Genomic DNA, 18,621 nt, shown 5'->3' with positions numbered 1-18,621 from the left:
AGTTTGTGAGATCGAGCCCCGCACCTGGCTCTGAGAGTACAGAGCTTGCTTGAGATTCTTGCTTTGCCCCTCCCCTACCCACCCCCCCATCCTTGCACACATTTTCTCTCTCTCTCTCTCTCTTTCTCAAAATAAATAAACTAAAAAAAATTCAATTTTTATGTTTGCTCCATACATCTTCTAAGAAATAATGAGGAAAATAGAGAATAAAATTCATTTAGAGATTGGTTTAAATTATTTGACGTTAGAGGGTATTATAAATATAATTCTAGGTAGGCTATGCAGAGTGACCAAAACTTCTGAGAATGACAGCTGGAAAGGCATGATATAATTACAGATTTAAAGAGAACTGAAGGACGATCGTCAGTTTAAAAATGTCGTATGCATCCCTACGCAGACTGAGATCATTCTTCATTTCCAATGCACCGCCCACTGAAATGGGCAAGTGTGCAAGTTGCCACATTGATTAGAACCTGTCAGTGGTGCCCATTCCCTACAGGGACAAAGCCAGAAATGAACTTGTTCTGTTTAGTAGGATCTCTTCCCATTCTTCCAGGTACTCTGCTCCAACAATGCTAAAGTATTACCGGAAACGAGAATGACATTACATCCTCATTTTTTCTCAAAGTTAATTTTTCATTGACCTCATTGTTCCTGCCTCCAGGAAGTCTTCCTTGCCCTGCTGAGGGTCACCTCTGATCCCCATGCCTGCATCTTTCTAGCCTAAAGCACAGTGTATCATAATGTATAGGCAGCACTCACTTAGCACATCTTTGTGGGACATGTCCTTGCCTATCTCCCTCGCCAGGCTGTAAGCATCTCAAAGGGAATGACTACATTTTCAACTGTGATCTCAGGGTCTTTCACCTTATAGGTACTAATGAATGTGCATGGAATTAATGGGGGAAATCATGTAATAATTAAAAAGTGGGTATAAACTTAAAAAAAACATTTTTTTTCAACGTTTATTTATTTTTGCGACAGAGAGAGACAGAGCATGAACGGGGGAGGGGCAGAGAGAGAGGGAGACACAGAATCGGAAACAGGCTCCAGGCTCTGAGCCATCAGCCCAGAGCCTGCCGCGGGGCTCCAACTCACGGACCGCGAGATCGTGACCTGGCTGAAGTCGGACGCTTAACCGACTGCGCCACCCAGGCGCCCCCAAAAAACATTTTTTAATGTTTACTTATTTTTGAGAGAGACAGAGACAGAATGTGAGTGGGTTAGGGGCAGAGAGAGAGGGAGACACAGAATCTGAAGCAGGCTTCCGGCTCCGAGCTGTCGGCACAGAGCCCCACCCGGGACTCGAACTCACGAGCCATGAGATCATGATGTGAGCCGAAGTCGGATGCTCAACTGACTGAGCCACCCAGGCGCCCCAAAAGTGGGTATAAACTTTCTGTTCCCTGAAAAAGACAAAGCAGTAGAACTTGGATTGAGAGGAAAGAAACCCGGGAGATTCCTAATCCTACAGCTGAAATGCTCAGTAAGTAGATACAAAAATTCCCTTGTGGTTGTTGGCTGATGCCTATATGACATTTTGAGAAATCCCTTTTCATTGAAATCGTTCTATTACAAAAATGCGCTTCAGAATCCATAGAATAATGCCTAATTTTAGTGGATTAAGAATGGATTTAATAGTAATAACCTCAGGATTAACTCATGGAATGTGTATTTTATAGGAATATATATATATATATATATACATAATTTCTCAACAGAAATAAGACTGAGTGTATAAATTACCTGTTAGAATGTGTGACTAAGAGCTCAAACAATACTAAGTTCAAATTCCACTTCTGCTACTTACTAGATAAAATGACTTTGGGCAAACTTTTTTTTTTGTTTATTTTTTGTGTGTGTGTGTGAGAGAGAGAGGGAGTGCAGGGGAGGGACAGAGAGGGAGAGAGAGAATCCCGAGCCCTACTTGGGGCTCAAACCAAGGAACCCTGATATCATGACCTGAACCGAAATCAATAGTGGGACGCTTAATCGACTGAGCCCCCCGGGCACCCCTGGGCAAACTTCTTATTCTTACTTACTATATAAAGGAGGACAGCTGAGTCTCAATCTTTTGAATCTTTTATCTTTTTATTTTGAAGAGGCTTTTTTTTTTAAAGTTTATTTATTTTGAAAGGTGGGGAGGGGCAGGGAGAAAGAGAGAATCCCAAGCAGGCTCCACACCGTTCGGGCAGAGCCCAACGTGGGGCTCGAACCCATGAACCGTGAGATCATGACCTGAGCTGAAGTCACGAGTTGGACTCTCAACTGACTGAGCCACCCAGGTGCCCCTGAATCTTTTATCTTTTTAAATCCCAGGTTTTTATCAACAAAATAGGGGTAAGATGGCATTTATCACACAGGAGTGTCGTAAGAATTAATATGATCGTAATATCAAGGACCTGGAACTTAGTAAGGGAGCTCACCACGAGCCATTTAGTGAGTCATACACTGTGCTATCTGGACATGCCTGCTCAGCCTCACTACCACCAATGACAGCCCCTCAAGGTTTTTTCTGGAAATTACGTCCTTTGGGTCTAATAAGGCTTTTTCCCGCTCCTGGTTGTTAGTGATGATACTGAAGATGCCCTTGGAGATCTGAACAACCTTGAGCTTGTATTGTCCTACATTCTTATTTCAGGATGGCTCAAGCTCCCTGAGAGCACCATTGTGTGAGAACAGAATACAAGGTAACTGGAAAAGAGAATTTTATCTAATAATTGGAGTGGATTAGAAATTGCTTCACTGAACCGCCTCTGTATGTGCGGGAAGAATGCCATTCGCAAATACATTTATAGCAAATACATCTGTAAACATGGCATATATTTAGCAATACATATATAATACATAGCAAATACAAATATAAACATTTGCATACATTTATAACATACATAATAAATGTGCACACTTACCAAGGTCCATCCAAGCCAGTTAGCCCAAGTTAGCTTCGTGGGCTCTAGTCATATACTGGAAATGTACTACTCCAGAGTGGGGAATGCGGGAAGCACGAAAGAAAGAGAAACAATAGCTTATGGTAAAGGAGCCTTAGAGCCAGGAGGCAGCCAGAACTTCCTCCTGCAGGGCCATTGTTGCAGGACAACAGCTTCAAGGTTGTGCAACACCTTTAGTAAACACTTCCTGAAGCAGAGACAAGAATGAACCCGGGAGTTTCATTCTGTCTCACTTGAGAGGAGTCAGGAACAGATCAAGCAGTGCACCCTGAGCGAGAAGGGCAGGCACTCTGCCCCTGGGCTCATCCAGCATGCTGCAGGGGCTTCTTCTGACGGTCACGGTCACGTTCCTCCTTTCTCCAGTTCCAGGTCGGTGTTTAATTCCTTTTCGGGTTCTGTTAGATACGCCAGTGAACTGCTTGCTTTTCACCTTCTCTCAATAGCTTTTTTTTTTTTTTTAAACCAATTTTACTCACCATGTGGGCGGTTTTAGTCCTCGTGTTGGGGGGGGGGGGCTGTGACTGCTGTAAACCCTCAATGTAAAGGAGAGGGAAGGAGACGACTTGAATCCATTTTCCTATGTCTGATATGGGAATACATAGCCATCAAAGGGAAAACTTCATACAGCTTAATTGAAGCAGAGAATATGACCTTCGTGTCACAAAGCGGAATTCGTCAAATCCCGCTTGTCCTTTTCAGAGCAGTAAAGATGCAGAGGATTTGACTAGCTACCGCTGTGCACAAGGCTTTCAGAAAGTATCCGCTGTAATTATAGGGACCAGTTTGGCTCGTCGTGTTCCTTTTGGGTGCACGTTTTTATGTTTGGTCCCGCCATTACTGGTGATAATAAGTATGACTAATTAGGAATAAACAGGTGACCAGCTTGATATTTCTAAAGCATTGTGCTATTACCTGATCAAAACAAGGTTATCGTTAAGCTCAAATGGATCATTTATTTCTATTTTGCTGGTTATCAAACACGTAAGACTTCAAAAGGAGAGAAATTTTACTTCTCCATAATAAGTGACTTCTGGCATGTCCCTCCATTTCTGAGAAATTCACCAATTAGATGTTGGTTAAATTTAATTGGGTAACACATTTCCTTAACTTATTTCTATTTCCAGAGCTTATTTAAGTCACCACATTAGCTTCGGTGCGTGAAAATCCTTCCCATTCAATCTTTTCTTGGGTTTTAGAGTGCTTGCGGAGACGTAGGAATGGGAACAGATCATCAACAAGAAGTATAGGGTTAGGGAGGGAAAGATTCTCTTCTCTCTCGCACTCTCCCTGCTTGGTCACTAAAAGTAATTCTCCCCTCCTCCTCCCCACTGTTTCTGATTTCTTTTCCAGGCTTGTGAGAGTTTTACTTCACATCATTAACTATAGAACTGTACTGGGCATTTAAGTTATTGACTTCAATTGCTACTTTGGGAGTCAACCTTAATAGAAACCTTCTTTCCCTACATGTCTCCAAAAGTGCTATCTCTAAAAATTCTTTGGGATCCCTCACTTGGTTGGCCCCTGAGAATTGCTTGGGAACTAGCTTTATTGAACAGCATAAAGATCAAGCAGGATCCATTAACAGCTAACCCTGGAGTCCACCCACATGACAGGCTTTTCACCACATTGGGCATACTAGCTGATTCTGTTCTCTCGTCTTTGCATTCACAACATGGCACCAAGAGACAGCTTCCTTAGAAACCATGCCTAAAACTGTGATGTCTTCAAGTATTTGGTGGTGGGGACAGAGGGTTTGCAGTATCTCTTGTGAGAACAGGGTGACCGACAGACAGTTACCCCCTCATCTTCTATCTTGAACAGAGAGTCCCCCCTCCCACTTTACCTTCCATTTTTTATTTTCAAGACTGTCTCCTTGGCAGTGAGTATTATTCCCACTGATATTATTCCTACATGGATTTCTTTCCCAGCCAGAATGTAAAAAATAAAGCAATTCTCATTTTCTCATCTCTTCCTTTTTGTTGATCTGCCCCCACCATCCAAAGAAAAAATATGTGCCTCGGACCACGTCTTGTGCCCAGTTTCCATAGACATGAAATAAAAGAATGAAGTATAATTAGGCCAGCTGTTTGTACACACTTCACCATCCCCTGAGAAAAATAACTCCTAGGATTTCATCATAGGAAAAAACCCAAATATTTAAAAGGATGTAACAGTTGTTTGGGGGTGAGATGTACGTGCACTGACAAAAGAGAAAGTTCTTTACTATATTTCAACAGGATATCCAGAGGGTCCAGTACTTTTTAAAATCATTTTGTTTCAAATTAACAATTCTTTCTTATCTTCATAAAATGACTGGATGAACCTCAAGAGCATTTATAATTTAATCTTCATAGCCAAAATGATAGATTTAATGAGGATGCATTTTTCCTCGATGTTTGTCGTCACTTTTACTACACTAGGCTTCCAATCGCCAGAGTTTGAGGGGGTGCAGCGTAGCCCAGATCTGAAGTCAATATTGAATAAACTCTGATCCCGGGCTTAATGTCATGTGTTTAGTTTGGAAAGATATTCTTTAAACGATTTGGAACAGATTTGATCAAAAATGAAAATGCCAAATATTATACACAAATGTGCTAAACTCCAAAATTGCCCCCAAACACATTAAAACAGAACGTGGCAATCCAGACCAGTGCCTGTGATATTAATCTTGCCAATGAGTATTCGCTTTTCTAAAACCAATATACAGTAAAATCATTATCTCAGGCAATCCAAAATAATAGTTTTGTTTTTTCTCGATCTAGTGTTGCCGGCCAGAAGTAATCCAACATGTGAGTTCTGTGGGAGAGAGAGAAAGCGAGTACTAAAATGAATTAGTAGAAACATATTGTGTTACATCTCGGATTTGTGTAATCCCAGGATGGCAGTTAGTTGTGTTTGTTCCACAGGCTTCCAAGTAATTAGCCTGATTTTATTCAGCTGGGAGGAGGCTGCGTCATTTCCATCAACCTGAAGGATGATTGAGCCAAACGATATTTCGGTCCGCTGTGTACCTCTAACTTGGGTCATCTGCGATCATTTGAATCTCATTCTTTCAGGGGCCTTCTTGGTCCCACAAAAATAAGAGCCATTAAGAGAAAGTCTGTTTCCTGTAGAGAATGTACTATGTTGCAAGAGCGCAGAAAATCTGTTGCTTGCACACTGAAGATAGTGAGAGGTTGCCAGAGGCTTTTTAAAAAAGTATTCTGGTTTCTTTGTTGATAGATTTTATTTGCCATTTGGAAGTGTGCAGCCATCAAAGAGCTGGAAGTAAATTTCTTCGCTAATGTACATATTTGACTTCATATTTAAGTCAATTGGTAGTTTCCGATTTCATGAAATGTTAAGATTTAGATACTAAGTAGAAGCATGGAGATGCGTGTATATGTCAAGAAAACTTGCATTGGCCGGATGGCCTGTTTCCCTCACCCCTTCTGAAAGGGGAATGTGTGTGGGCTATCATTTTTTGCTTTGATAAAAAGAATCCACCGGATAGTTATTATTTTATGACCCAAGGGCAACTTGGGCTGATATTTACTCTTGGAATAGTGTATCATGGATGAAAACCAATTTTCAAACAGCATTGTCAGAAGAGTTACTTTGGCTGCACATTGGTGACTATATGGCTTCATGAACTCCATATTAATGGGACTCATTGCACTGATTGGACATAACCCACAAGACAGCATGTGGTTGCCTTATGGTGTGCTTGTTTGGTATTACAGGTTTGCAAGAAGCTTCAGGGAATTGTGTCAATACCGTCAGTTAATTTGTGGCAAGAGTAATTTTCTGAACCTCTCGGCATCTTATTATTTTGAGATAATTATGATAATTAGGAAAATTTTAACTCAATGCTAAAATGATCGATTTAATGTTCCTTTAGGCTTTTTAATTTCTGTTATAAAATTTTTTGATAAATAATATTGTTGTTTTCCTTTACAAAAAATAAATTAAATAGAAATAAAAATGCCCAGTGATTATCTCTGCAACAGCAAGAAGGTCTTTACAAAAAATAAATTAAATAGAAACAAAAATGCCCAGTGATTATCTCTGCAACAGCAAGAAGGTCTTGAGGTATCTTATCTGGTTCTTGAAGTCTTGTCTATGTAATGATACTTATTTTATCAAAACCAATTAAAACTTTGTCCAAATGATCCTCATCTCTTCAAAGAGATTACAGAGAATTCGGTATTTGTTTGCAGAAAACCATAGACTACATGAACTGTCCTTAAAGGTCATTTAATCTTCTGTCTTTTTAACCAATTAAAAAATTAGAACCAAACCCAAAGTTCCAGTATCCTAGGGTTGATTCCATGATTTTAAATGTTTTCAAAATGTTTTTAAGAGTAAATCTCAAGTAAATCTCATTGAAAGAAAAGCTATTGCATATCCCTTTAATGGCCTGGTTTTTACCTAATGAGATTTAGCCAATGGCTCTTAAATGGTCAAGTGCATTTAACCATCCCAAAATGATAAAAGAAAATGGACATAACTAGGAATTTTTTAAAGTTTCTGCTTTAGGGTCGCCTGGGTGTCTCAGTCAGTTGAGCATCCAACTTCGGCTCAGGTCATGATCTTGCGGTCAGTGAGTTTAAGCCCCACGTCAAAGCCTGGAGCCTGCTTTGGATTCCATGTCCCCCTCTCGCTCTCTGTTCCTCCTCCGCTGGTACTCTGTCTTTCTCTGTCTCAAAAATAAATAAGCATTAAAAAAAATTAAAGCTTCTGCTTTAGTTTCTAAACAACATTTAAAAAAATATTCTCTGGGACATCTTTGGGATAAGCGTACAAGTCACCCAAGATGACTGACAAAAAATACTCAATGTTATTTGTTAAAAGATCAAAAAATAATATAAATTTATATTACCATAGAATTTAGGTTTGAGTGCTTTAATAAGTTGGGATTATCTTTAGAAAGCACTCTAGTCATTACCCAGAGAACTAAATCGCTTCCAGACCACAGTGTTAGTAAATGGCCAGCCTGGGCCCGTACTTTGATTTTTGGTTTCTACTGCATCTATATTCTGGGTAGACCAGTAGCCCCTTCAGAAGCCAAAGAGCTGACCTATTGACATTTACTTAGACACTATTCTACACGGAGGAAGGACTCCATCAAGTGGGAAAATAAAAAAGAAAACAGAAATTCAGTGTTAGTTTTCGGAAAACTGAATTCATCTCAAAAATAACTTGTAGAAACAATGCTGAGATGAGAATTCAAAATGTAGATAGAAGGTTGGATGAGATAACTGTTCAATTGTCTTTCCATATGGCTCCAGGCTCAAAGTTCCCTTCGGGACCAGTAATAGTGCTCTAATTGTTTGCTTCTCTAATTTTTATTCTTTTCATGCTTTGTATGCAAAAATAAATTTACCTGTATTGCAAAAGCCAAGCATTCTATGGAGCTGGCATTGGAGCTTTATTACTGCATCATAGTTTTCATCGTTAATGTAAAATATTGCTATTGGACAATACGAAAAAATATTAGAATCAGAAATGGCATACATCATTGATTTCATTTTTGTAACACTGTGTAGTTTTCAGAGTGCTTCTACTCAATTATGCTGACACTGATAGAAGTTGTCTTAGAAGATTAGTTTGGTTTCTGCCCCACTGTATTGCTTGCTACGTTCCTCGGCAGAAGATTCAAGGTAGCAAAGAGAAATGGAAAAATCCAAAAGAAATACTTTCACCAAATAGAGATACACTTGGCAAGCTTTCAGTGGGGATGTATGTGAAGGTCTAGGCTAAAGATCTGAGAGGAAGAGTGGGTTTCTGATTTTGTCTCTCTACTCTTAAATTACTCTGGCATAAAACTCAGTTAAGCCTCTGTATGTGGCATTATTGCCGAAACGCAATACGGCTGATCATTACCAACCGGCTTGTTTATTTCTTCTGCTTCACTCAATCTGCTCTTACCTTTTTTTCCCTCCTCAGTAAACGCGATAAAAGAACTCTCTGGAGTGAAGAACTATGAAGTGGTTTATCCCAGAAGACTTCATTCACTACATAAAAGAGAGGTCAAGGAACCAGAACAACAGGTACTTCTTTTGACTTAATGAAGAGTCTTGAAAAAAAATGCATATATTTACAGGTGGTATACATACAGATATATAACTCTAATATATAAATATATACACATATTTATATTTATTTATTTATTAAAAAAAATTTTTTTTTCCAACGTTTATTTATTTTTGGGACAGAGAGAGACAGAGCATGAACGGGGCAGGGGCAGAGAGAGAGGGAGACACAGAATCGGAAACAGGCTCCAGGCTCTGAGCCGTCAGCCCAGAGCCCGACGCGGGGCTCGAACTCACAGACCGCGAGATCGTGACCTGGCTGAAGTCGGACGCTCAACCGACTGCGCCACCCAGGCGCCCCACACATATTTATATTTATATAGAGACATTTTCATTTGTTATTTGACCTATATTATTTTTATTCATCGTCGCAATAACCCAATGTTCTATTTTGAGCCTCATTTTGCAGATTAAGGTTCTGACGGTTGAAATAAACTGTCCAAGGTCACACAGAGAGTAAACCTTAATACTTTTATGGTAATTTCTAATTCTGTGTACTTCCAAAGAAATTAGATACAGTTTATTTTATCTAGCTATTATCTACTTATCGATCATCTGCATATCTATGTACACACGTACAAACAAAACCATGAACATTAAAACTGAAGTAGAAAATAAAATATTGTGAATCAATTAATATATATAGGCATATTAAGTTAAGATGAATTACTGTAATTAAACATGAAATTTATTTTTGTCTTTCCTAAAGAGAAAGTTATTAAAGTTTGTAGAATTCTTACTACTTAATGAAACAACACAGTCTCAGTCAAAAGCTAAAAGCTAAAACATGATGATCCATTCAACAGTTTTCTCATTACCTGCACTCAGGAGTCTTCTGCTGGGAGACAGGAAAAATACAGATAAATGAGACATAAATAATAACTTGTAGAAATATTGTAAGATGCAACTCACTGGGAGTACATATCCCCCCCCCACTGGATAAGTTTCCCCACAGATGATTTCTTCTAAAGCAAACATGTTTATAATAGCAGAACCCATAGGAGACCCTGTTTATTGAAATTATTCTCTCTCAACAAAATGTTTCTGGTAAATTTAAATGGGACCTGTATGCACTGGGTTCCTCATCAGTATGCACTGGGTTCCTCATCAGTATGGCCCTCTTCAAATGCTTTCCAGTATTCTCTTAAAAACGCCAGATACCTTTTGTCACTGAATATTTTGAGGAAAGTTAATACATGTCCAGTGTTTTAAAGTGAATCCCTCATAAAACAAATTCAAGCTTTTGAACAATTTATTTTGTTGAAAAATTCTAGAATAATTATTGACACCTATTAGATGATTGATCTTAAGTTTTGGAAGAATTGAGTGGATGGATGCAGTTGATACAATGTGCTTGATATTTATTGCCAATACATTATTTTTCTAGTCCACAACTCGATTCACTGATTGTATAAGCCTTATGTTTTCTTGATTCATAGTAAAAGTGTAAAGGATCCAAATTCAGAAGGCTTGTTTATATTCACTTCTTAACTTTGTTAATTTTCTCTGTTAGACACTGATGAGCTTCAGTTTTTTCATCTTAAAATTGAGATGATAGGAATGCTTACTTTATATGGCTATTTGGAGAAAACTTACGTGCAAAGCAAAGCAGGATGCAATTATTAACTCCCTGCTCATGATTATGCTATGGCACTGTCTTGTATAACTCACCACCTTCTACTTCTGACTAACTGTCATGGCTCTTTTGCTTAATATAATGGTTTATTAAGCCGTTTTGTTATCTTTCTGCTTCTCAACACAACCTCCTTTTTAGTCAGCTTTGGTAATCTCAAAGCCTTTCTTGGCAATATGTTTATTTCTACCACTCGGCCCTTCTTATGGAGTTTTTTTCCTATTTAACATGTTCTCCCCCTATGTAACACCCAGTTCATATTCTATTCTTGTAAAGTAAACGTGGAATATTTGTATATGTACTGATAGATCCTTTTCCTGGAGTCATGCTTCAGGAATGGCCAGTGTTACACCATTTGGCTCTTGATTTTCTCTTAATATTGATTTCACTATCATTATCGCGCACGTGTGTGTGTGTGTGTGTGTGTATCTATATTTATCTATCTATCTATCTATCTATCTATCTATACCTTCTTTACTCACTCATCAGTTGATGGACATTTGGGCTCTTTCTATAATTTGGTTATTATTTATCCAAAGGATACAGGGGTGCTGATTCATAGGGGCACATATACCCCCATGTTTAATAGCAGCGCTATCAACAACATACATACTATTAATCAACTGTGCCCTCTACTGGTGTAGAGAGCAGAGGCACTGGCTTTACCTTCAGCTGTGCCAAGAGCATGGCCCCATCCTTCTGACTTCATCATGCCTGGCATCATGAAATAGTCCTCTGAAAAAATTTTCTGGAGGGAATACTCAGGGGCTGAGTAGAAACTTGCATGTTTTTTTCATTATCGTATCTTTGGTTATGCTGCGTATGCATGGCATAAGGAAAACTGAATAACTATTTGTTGAATAAATGAGCAAATGGATAATAAACAAATGAACAAATGGGCACATCCATGAATTAGTGTAACTGGAATATATTACCCATATATCTGCATAGAAATGTATTCAGTAAGTACTTAATTAAGGTCCCGGGTGTTGGGAACTTAATATTCAAAGGTAATTCCTATCTTCCCAGGATTCTGCCTATAGAGCCCACACACTTCCTTTGAGGCCAAAACTGCCAGGCTGTTGGCTCATGTCACAAAATAAAACATCTGGCGGCACAGTACCTTCCTTATGTTGGGAAAAATTTCAGGTCTTAGCTGGGTCCACCAGAGTTTCTGGAGGCCTCAGACTACTGTCTGTTATGGCAACAGTTGTATTACTGGAACCACACCTCCCTGGGACTTCGAGGGCTTCCTTGGCTATTTATTTTCTGTGTGCATGGGCATCATCTTGACTTCATCCTCTTGCTCCCCTCCCAGGAACGTCCAGGATGGTGGCCTTCTCAATCCACCCACTAAACCTTACCCATGGATGGTGTTTCTCCTGGAGGAAGTGTTTATTTATATGTCCTTATGGCCAGCTAACCTTATTCATTGGGCTCCAAATAATTTCCATCTAGTGGACACTGTCCAAATCAAGGTGCATCTTTCCTCTCCTAACCCATAGTTCAGGACCCAGGTTGTATACAAGTAGGATACGCTTTTTATTAGCAGGCATTGATTTCCACCATGGATTTCTACTTGGAAAGTACAGTTATAACATCACCTAGAGCACCCTCTTTCATAAAGACTTGTTTTCTTCCTTGCTGTTTCCTTTCGTCTATAATCTCTATGCTAGTGTTGGCTAAAACTTCCAGTCCAAAAGCAACAATCTTTTCTAAAACCAGCACCAAATACATTTTAGGTGAAAATCTACAAAAATCCATTGCTGGCAGGAAATGCATATCTGGAAGCCTCTTCTGGGTAGAAGATTACATTTACTATCCTCCAAATATTTTAATTCCATCTGGCCTTTCTTAAACCTGAATAAGAAGTGGTTACAATGATTCCCTATAATTTTTATTTTCAACCCTCAGGCTTTTTTTTCCCCCCAGCTCCTGATGTTTATAAACATGGAGTGAATTACAGCAGCCTCTCCTCATCTAGATCCACACGTTGTACTTAGGAGTTTTCGACTTCAGAGAAGACTCCAATAACTGATCATTTAAAGGGAATGTGGGCCATAATGGTTGACTTTGGAGGTGGCAAACCCCGGCACAATCCTCCTGATCTGGAGGCCCAAATTCACTATTGTGCCTTGCTGAGCTCAGGTATTGCTCTGGCCAGGAGACAGAGGAGAGAAGAACACACTTCTGTACAGTCCTATCTCCTCTTGGATATAAAAAAAAAATCTCAATTTCCAACCATTCTCCTTTTCTCCATGAGGTTTATTTGAGGTAATACTTTCCCATTCTGAACTCCTAAGACTTATTTTCTTCCTGATGACTTCGTTCTGCTTTCGAATACATATTTCTGTTGTTTTGTCCATATTCTAGCTTCCGTTTAGCCTTGAGAAGACCTCCAGACCAAAAATCATCCGTGAGAGTCTTTGAGGTCTCTGGGTCTGTGTGCTTACTATTCCTTCTTCTCAAATAACTTCCCCACCCTGCTTCACCTGGCTAATTCATGTCTCCGCTTACATGTTACTTCCTCAGGAAAGCCTTTTCTGACCTTAAGATGTTAGACACTCTACACTGCATTCATATTTATGTCCCTTATCATATAAATCATTTTTATGATCTGCATTTCTATAAGATTTTAAGCTTCCTGACAGTTGGCATCAATTTTTTCTTGCTTAGCGTTGAATTTCCGGAACCAAATAGAGTCATGCTTATAACTCAAATAATATTTGTATATATCATGCCTGTAACTGAAATAATATTTGTAAAATGCATGGGTGGATGGGTGGATGGATGGATAGATGGATGGATATACAGGTCTCAGGTAATTTGTCCATTCAGGTGGCAGAGTTGTGTGATTTATTAAAAGAGACCAGAAGCAGACATTTGCTATTATATGGACTACTGCTAAAGAAAGCAGGCATTGTTTACTGATGATTAAAAGATGAACGCAGCCTGGGGCGCCTGGGTGGCGCAGTCGGTTAAGCGTCCGACTTCAGCCAGGTCACGATCTCGCGGTCCGCGAGTTCGAGCCCCGCGTCAGGCTCTGGGCTGATGGCTCGGAGACTGGAGCCTGTTTCCGATTCTGCGTCTCCCTCTCTCTCTGCCCCTCCCCCGTTCATGCTCTGTCTCTCTCTGTTCCAAAAATAAATAAACGTTGAAAAAAAAATTAAAAAAAAAAAAAAGATGAACGCAGCCAAATCAATTATTTGTGTATTTATAACTACCAGCGAATGTTTGTGCATTTTTGCAGGAAAAATTTGAAACTGAATTGAAGTACGAAATGACAGTTAATGGGAAAATTGCAGTGCTTTACTTGAAAAAAAGCAAGTAAGTGTTTTTACTTCTCACATTACCCTCACCAACAAAACGTTAGCAGGTGGAAACTGTGCTGCATGAGTCTGTTTCTGCCTCAGGCTCTCAAAAACCTCGGCTAATAAGCTTTTTCTCTCGACTGGCCCACGGGGTTGGGTGAATATATGTTCCTACTGAAGTGGTTTACGTTGAGCAAAACAATAGTTTATTAGTGTTTCAATTCTTCTAGTAATAAAACACAGTGAATGCGGTACAAGCAGATACACATTTTATCAAATTCAAGGAAAAGGCAGATTTCTAGACCTTCCCCTACATTATTTTGTTATTTTAATATTTTAATTTTAACTTTATTTATTCAAATTCAAGTTAGTTAACGTACAGTGTAGTATGGGTTTCGGGAGTAGAACCCAGTGACTTACCACGTGCATATAATCCACAGTGCTCATCTCAACAAGTGCCCTCCTTAATGCCCATCATCCATTTAGCCCACCCCCCGCCCACCACCCCTCCAGCATCCCTCAGTTTGTTCTCTGTATTTAAGAGTCTCTTACAGTTTGCCTCCCTCTCTCTTTGTAACTTATTTTTCCTCTCCTTCCCCGTGTTCATCTGTTGTGTTTCTTAAATTCCACATATGAGTGAAATTATATGACATTATTGTATTTTATTTACTAGTACTGAAAGATGAGATTTGTTTATTTATTGAGAGAGAGACAGAGAGAGCACATGGGCTGAGGAGGGGATGAGAGAGAGGGAGAGAGAGAGAGAATCCTAAGCAGACTCTGCGTTGACAGTGAGGCTTGATCCCATGAACCTCGAGATCATGACTTGAGCTGAAATCGAGAGTCTGACACTTAACCAACTGAGCCACCCAGGTGCCCCCTGAAGGATTAGGTTTTAAAACGATTCTCAATCATTTCCATCAGGAAAAAAAAAAGATATATCTAAGTTAAATAACCCCTAGGACCATCTGGGCTCTCCTGATTCCAACGCCAGTGCTCTTTCCCACCCAGTTACACACTAACCCGCCCACTTTCTCATGCAATTACATTGTCCTCCTGTTCCCTCATTCTCTTTATTCACCCCGGCCACAGGCAACATTTCTTGCAAATTTCATGGCCTCTGCTCTTGCCCAGATCTTGCTCATCCTACATCTTGACTATTTCAAACGTAGTTTCCCCACCGAATTCTGTGCTTTCAAGCTCTTTCAATCCTTTAATTATCCTATATAGTACAGCAAGATTTTTTTTTTCATTCAAATAGACTCTGCCTTTTGCAAAACTTCACAACAGCCTGGAGTTTGGAAATCACGTGGCAGGGTGGAAATAGTACAGGTGTGGACTTGAAGCAGACCTAGATATGATCCTTTGCCACTGGAACTGTGTAATTGTTATGGAACCTGGCCTAGGTCCACCCAGCCGAAGAACCAAGCGGCACTCAGGGATCTCGGAAGGCAGGAGGTTTATTTCACACAGGCGGGCTCAGAGAAGGTCACTCTCCAGAGGTCTGAGTTCGTAAGCAGAGGGAACAATTTATAGTCTGTGACTTCCGCATTCCGCATTAGTAGTAATTTGGCCAGTGTGGCAAGAGATGTAGGAAGAGGAACCGGGAAGGGGAGTCTTTGGGCAGGGACTGGAATTTCCCTATCAGTCCTGTCGGCCACCTTGTAACAGATTTTTCCCTATCATAATCTCATCTGGAAAATAATGTGAGTCATATTTACCATGTAAGACTTCAGAAAGGATGAAATGAATGATCCATGTAAAGTGTGTAACTCAGGTGGCATTTTACACCTACTAGTTTCTTCCTTTTCTCCCCACCCCGCCTCTTTAAAAGGTATAGCCAGGGGCGCCTGGGTGGCGCAGTCGGTTAAGCGTCCGACTTCAGCCAGGTCACGATCTCGCGGTCCGGGAGTTCGAGCCCCGTGTCGGGCTCTGGGCTGATGGCTCAGAGCCTGGAGCCTGTTTCCGATTCTGTGTCTCCCTCTCTCTCTGCCCCTCGCCCGTTCATGCTCTCTCTCTCTCTGTCCCAAAAATAAATAAACGTTGAAAAAAAAATTAATAAAAGGTATATCCAGACTCTTATGTGCTGGTGGGTCATTGAAAGAACTCAAAAAAGCTCGGTGAAAACTCTGGAAGGGCCCTACCTACCAAATGCATGTCAGTTCCCAATAGACTTTCACTGCTACAGTTGTTAGCAGTCGCTGGGAACTGAAAAGGACTGGTGAAAATATAGTTATCGTATACTGGTGAGGGACACTGCCCTTTTTAGTCATTTTTATCAACTCTACCCTTCTCACTTCCATTTGGAAATGGAAATTTATCTCCCCTAAATAAGTATAAAAGTCTGATGAAAAAGCAGATACTGTTCCATGCTAGTCAGGCATATCTCTGGCCCTCTCAGTCTTCATGCTTGTATTAGTCCTGAGGAGTTAGGAGGATGAGCTCAGGAGCTAGAACATTCCTGCGCATCCAGTGAAAGCTTTCATTTTGATAACTGGACTTTTAAAAAAAATTTTTTTAAATGTTTATTTTTGCGAGAGAGAGAGAGAGAGAGAGAGAGAGAGAGAGAGGTGAGCAGGGGAGGGGCAGAGAGAAAGGGAGACTCAGAATCCAAAGCAGGCTCCATGCTCTGAGCTGTCAGCACACAGCCCGACATGGGGCTCGAACCCATGAACCGCGAGATCATGACCTGAGCTGAAGTTGGACTCTCAACAGACTGAGCCACCCAGGCACCCCTGATCACTGGACTTTTCATTTAGCGTGAGTAACCATGAATTTGTTTTTCTTTTTTTCTTCAGGGGTCTCCTTGCACCAGGTTACACGGAAACACATTATAATTCCACTGGAGGGGAGGTCACCACCAGCCCACAGATCATGGTAAAATCGAATATCCTAGATTCATTGTCAATCAGGGTATGACTCACACACCCAAAGGCAGTGTCATTGCCATACAAACAGGGAAAGTGAAAGCATTTACGACATTGGTGCCTTTTCCAGCAGTAGTAATTTCTTAATTGATCCTCCAATATTCGTACAGTTTGACAAGAACAAACGCATTTCTTGACCCATGGTCAAGACCCATGGTAACCCTTTCCAGCCTTCAGGGGCTCTCTCTAGGAGAGTAGGCAGGAGTTGCTCATCTTCATTAGAAGAGTGAAAAATTGAATATGTCTTGTGTCTTTTTTTTTTTCCATTTCTTGTCTTTTCTTTCTTTCTTTCTTTCTTTCTTTCTTTCGAGAGAGAGAGAGAGAAAGCAGGGGGTAGGGGCAGAGGGAGAGAAAGGGAATCCCAAGCAGGCTCCATACTCAGTGCCGAGCCCAACATAGGGCTTGATCCCACAACCCTGGGATCATGGCCTGAGCCAAAATCAAGAGTCTGACACTCGACCAACTGAGGTACGCAGGCGCCCCTACATCTCATGATTTTAGTCAATGCCAATCACCTCACTGGATTGTATAGTTTCTTGATCTCAAGACTATTTCCTCAATGACAGAATTGTAGAATTCTGTTTTTTTGTAAATACTTTTTTTACTCTTAACTCCTATTTAGAGAAGGCAACTGTGTTAAGTAGTGTGAGGGGTATTTTATCGTTTCCATCTTTTCTGAGCTCCATTTTACTTTTGGAAGGCTTTCACTCATTCTCCTCATAGTGATGGCACAGACATTTATGTGGGTCAATACTCATCGGTCCCAAAGCAGAAAGGTGTGCTTGATTAAACTACATCCATATGGAAAAGTGCTACAGTTGGGCATTTTTCTCCAAATGGAAGCAGAGATGTCATACTAATCCAGTTAATCTGCTGAAACTTTTTGATTGCATCAAGAAACGACAACATGATCTGGAAAACCTATTCATTGGAAAGAGCTTGTAGGTGTCAGAAAAAATAATTAATGAGCAATCAGCCCAGGGAAAGAATATTGATGTTTTGGGGACTTGGGTTTTCAATTTTCATCTGCATGTTGTTTCTTCCAGACTGAATTCACCTCTCTTACCCTTTTTTCTGCAAGACTTATATTTACACCAACATTTAACAAATGTTCCTTAAGCATTGGGCTAATTAACTAAATATTAAAGGTTTCAACCATAAAAAGCTTCTTAACCATTTTTTTTTTTTTGTATCTCTAAGTTGACTGTTGTTCAGCATAAAAGGACTTGAAAATATTATAGATCTTGTTGCCAGATTTCAAATTCAGATTTAGGAGTGGATCTAAGAACACACACACTTTCCTTTACAAAACTCTTTTTTTTTTTCTTGTTTAGGATGACTGTTATTACCAAGGACATGTCATTAATGAAAAAGTTTCTGATGCTAGCATCAGCACGTGTAGGGGCCTAAGGTAAGGCTTCAAGAATGGTTTGCGTATATCTGTGGTGATGGGTGAGTGTGTGTGTGTTTTAATAAAGCTGAAGAATCTCAAATATAATGAATTATATTATAGTTAAGTATGAATCCTAAGGGCTCAAGAATTTTGAAATTTGAAGGAAACAGGTCTCTTTTTTTTAAATTTTTATTTATTTATTTTTTCAATATATGAAATTTATTGTCAAACTGGTTTCCATGCAACACCCAGTGCTCATCCCAAAAGGTGCCCTCCTCAATACCCATCACCTCCCCTCCCCTCCCTCCCACCCCCCATCAACCCTCAGTTTG

At 40.0% G+C, this 18,621-nt stretch overlaps 1 protein-coding gene across 1 annotated transcript in view; it reads left to right on the top strand.

The window, feature by feature from the left end:
- The first annotated feature begins 3,199 nt into the window (after nucleotides 1-3,199).
- The window catches only part of ADAM28 (ADAM metallopeptidase domain 28), a 75,060-nt gene continuing 59,638 nt past the window's right edge, over nucleotides 3,200-18,621 (top strand). Inside the window, exons 1-5 of the mRNA XM_040490252.1 lie at nucleotides 3,200-3,320; nucleotides 8,880-8,983; nucleotides 13,909-13,985; nucleotides 16,768-16,846; nucleotides 18,231-18,307. Coding sequence (XP_040346186.1) covers nucleotides 3,263-3,320; nucleotides 8,880-8,983; nucleotides 13,909-13,985; nucleotides 16,768-16,846; nucleotides 18,231-18,307 — 395 coding nt within the window. The 5' untranslated portion in view covers nucleotides 3,200-3,262. The remainder of the gene's footprint in view (nucleotides 3,321-8,879; nucleotides 8,984-13,908; nucleotides 13,986-16,767; nucleotides 16,847-18,230; nucleotides 18,308-18,621) is intronic.

Source organism: Herpailurus yagouaroundi, unplaced genomic scaffold (assembly GCF_014898765.1).
Source record: "Herpailurus yagouaroundi ecotype Mexico unplaced genomic scaffold, PumYag 181, whole genome shotgun sequence".
In the NCBI taxonomy this organism is placed as follows: domain Eukaryota; kingdom Metazoa; phylum Chordata; class Mammalia; order Carnivora; family Felidae; genus Herpailurus; species Herpailurus yagouaroundi.
The sequence above is the reverse complement of the archived record's forward strand: the minus strand, read 5'-3'. Positions and strand labels throughout refer to the sequence as shown.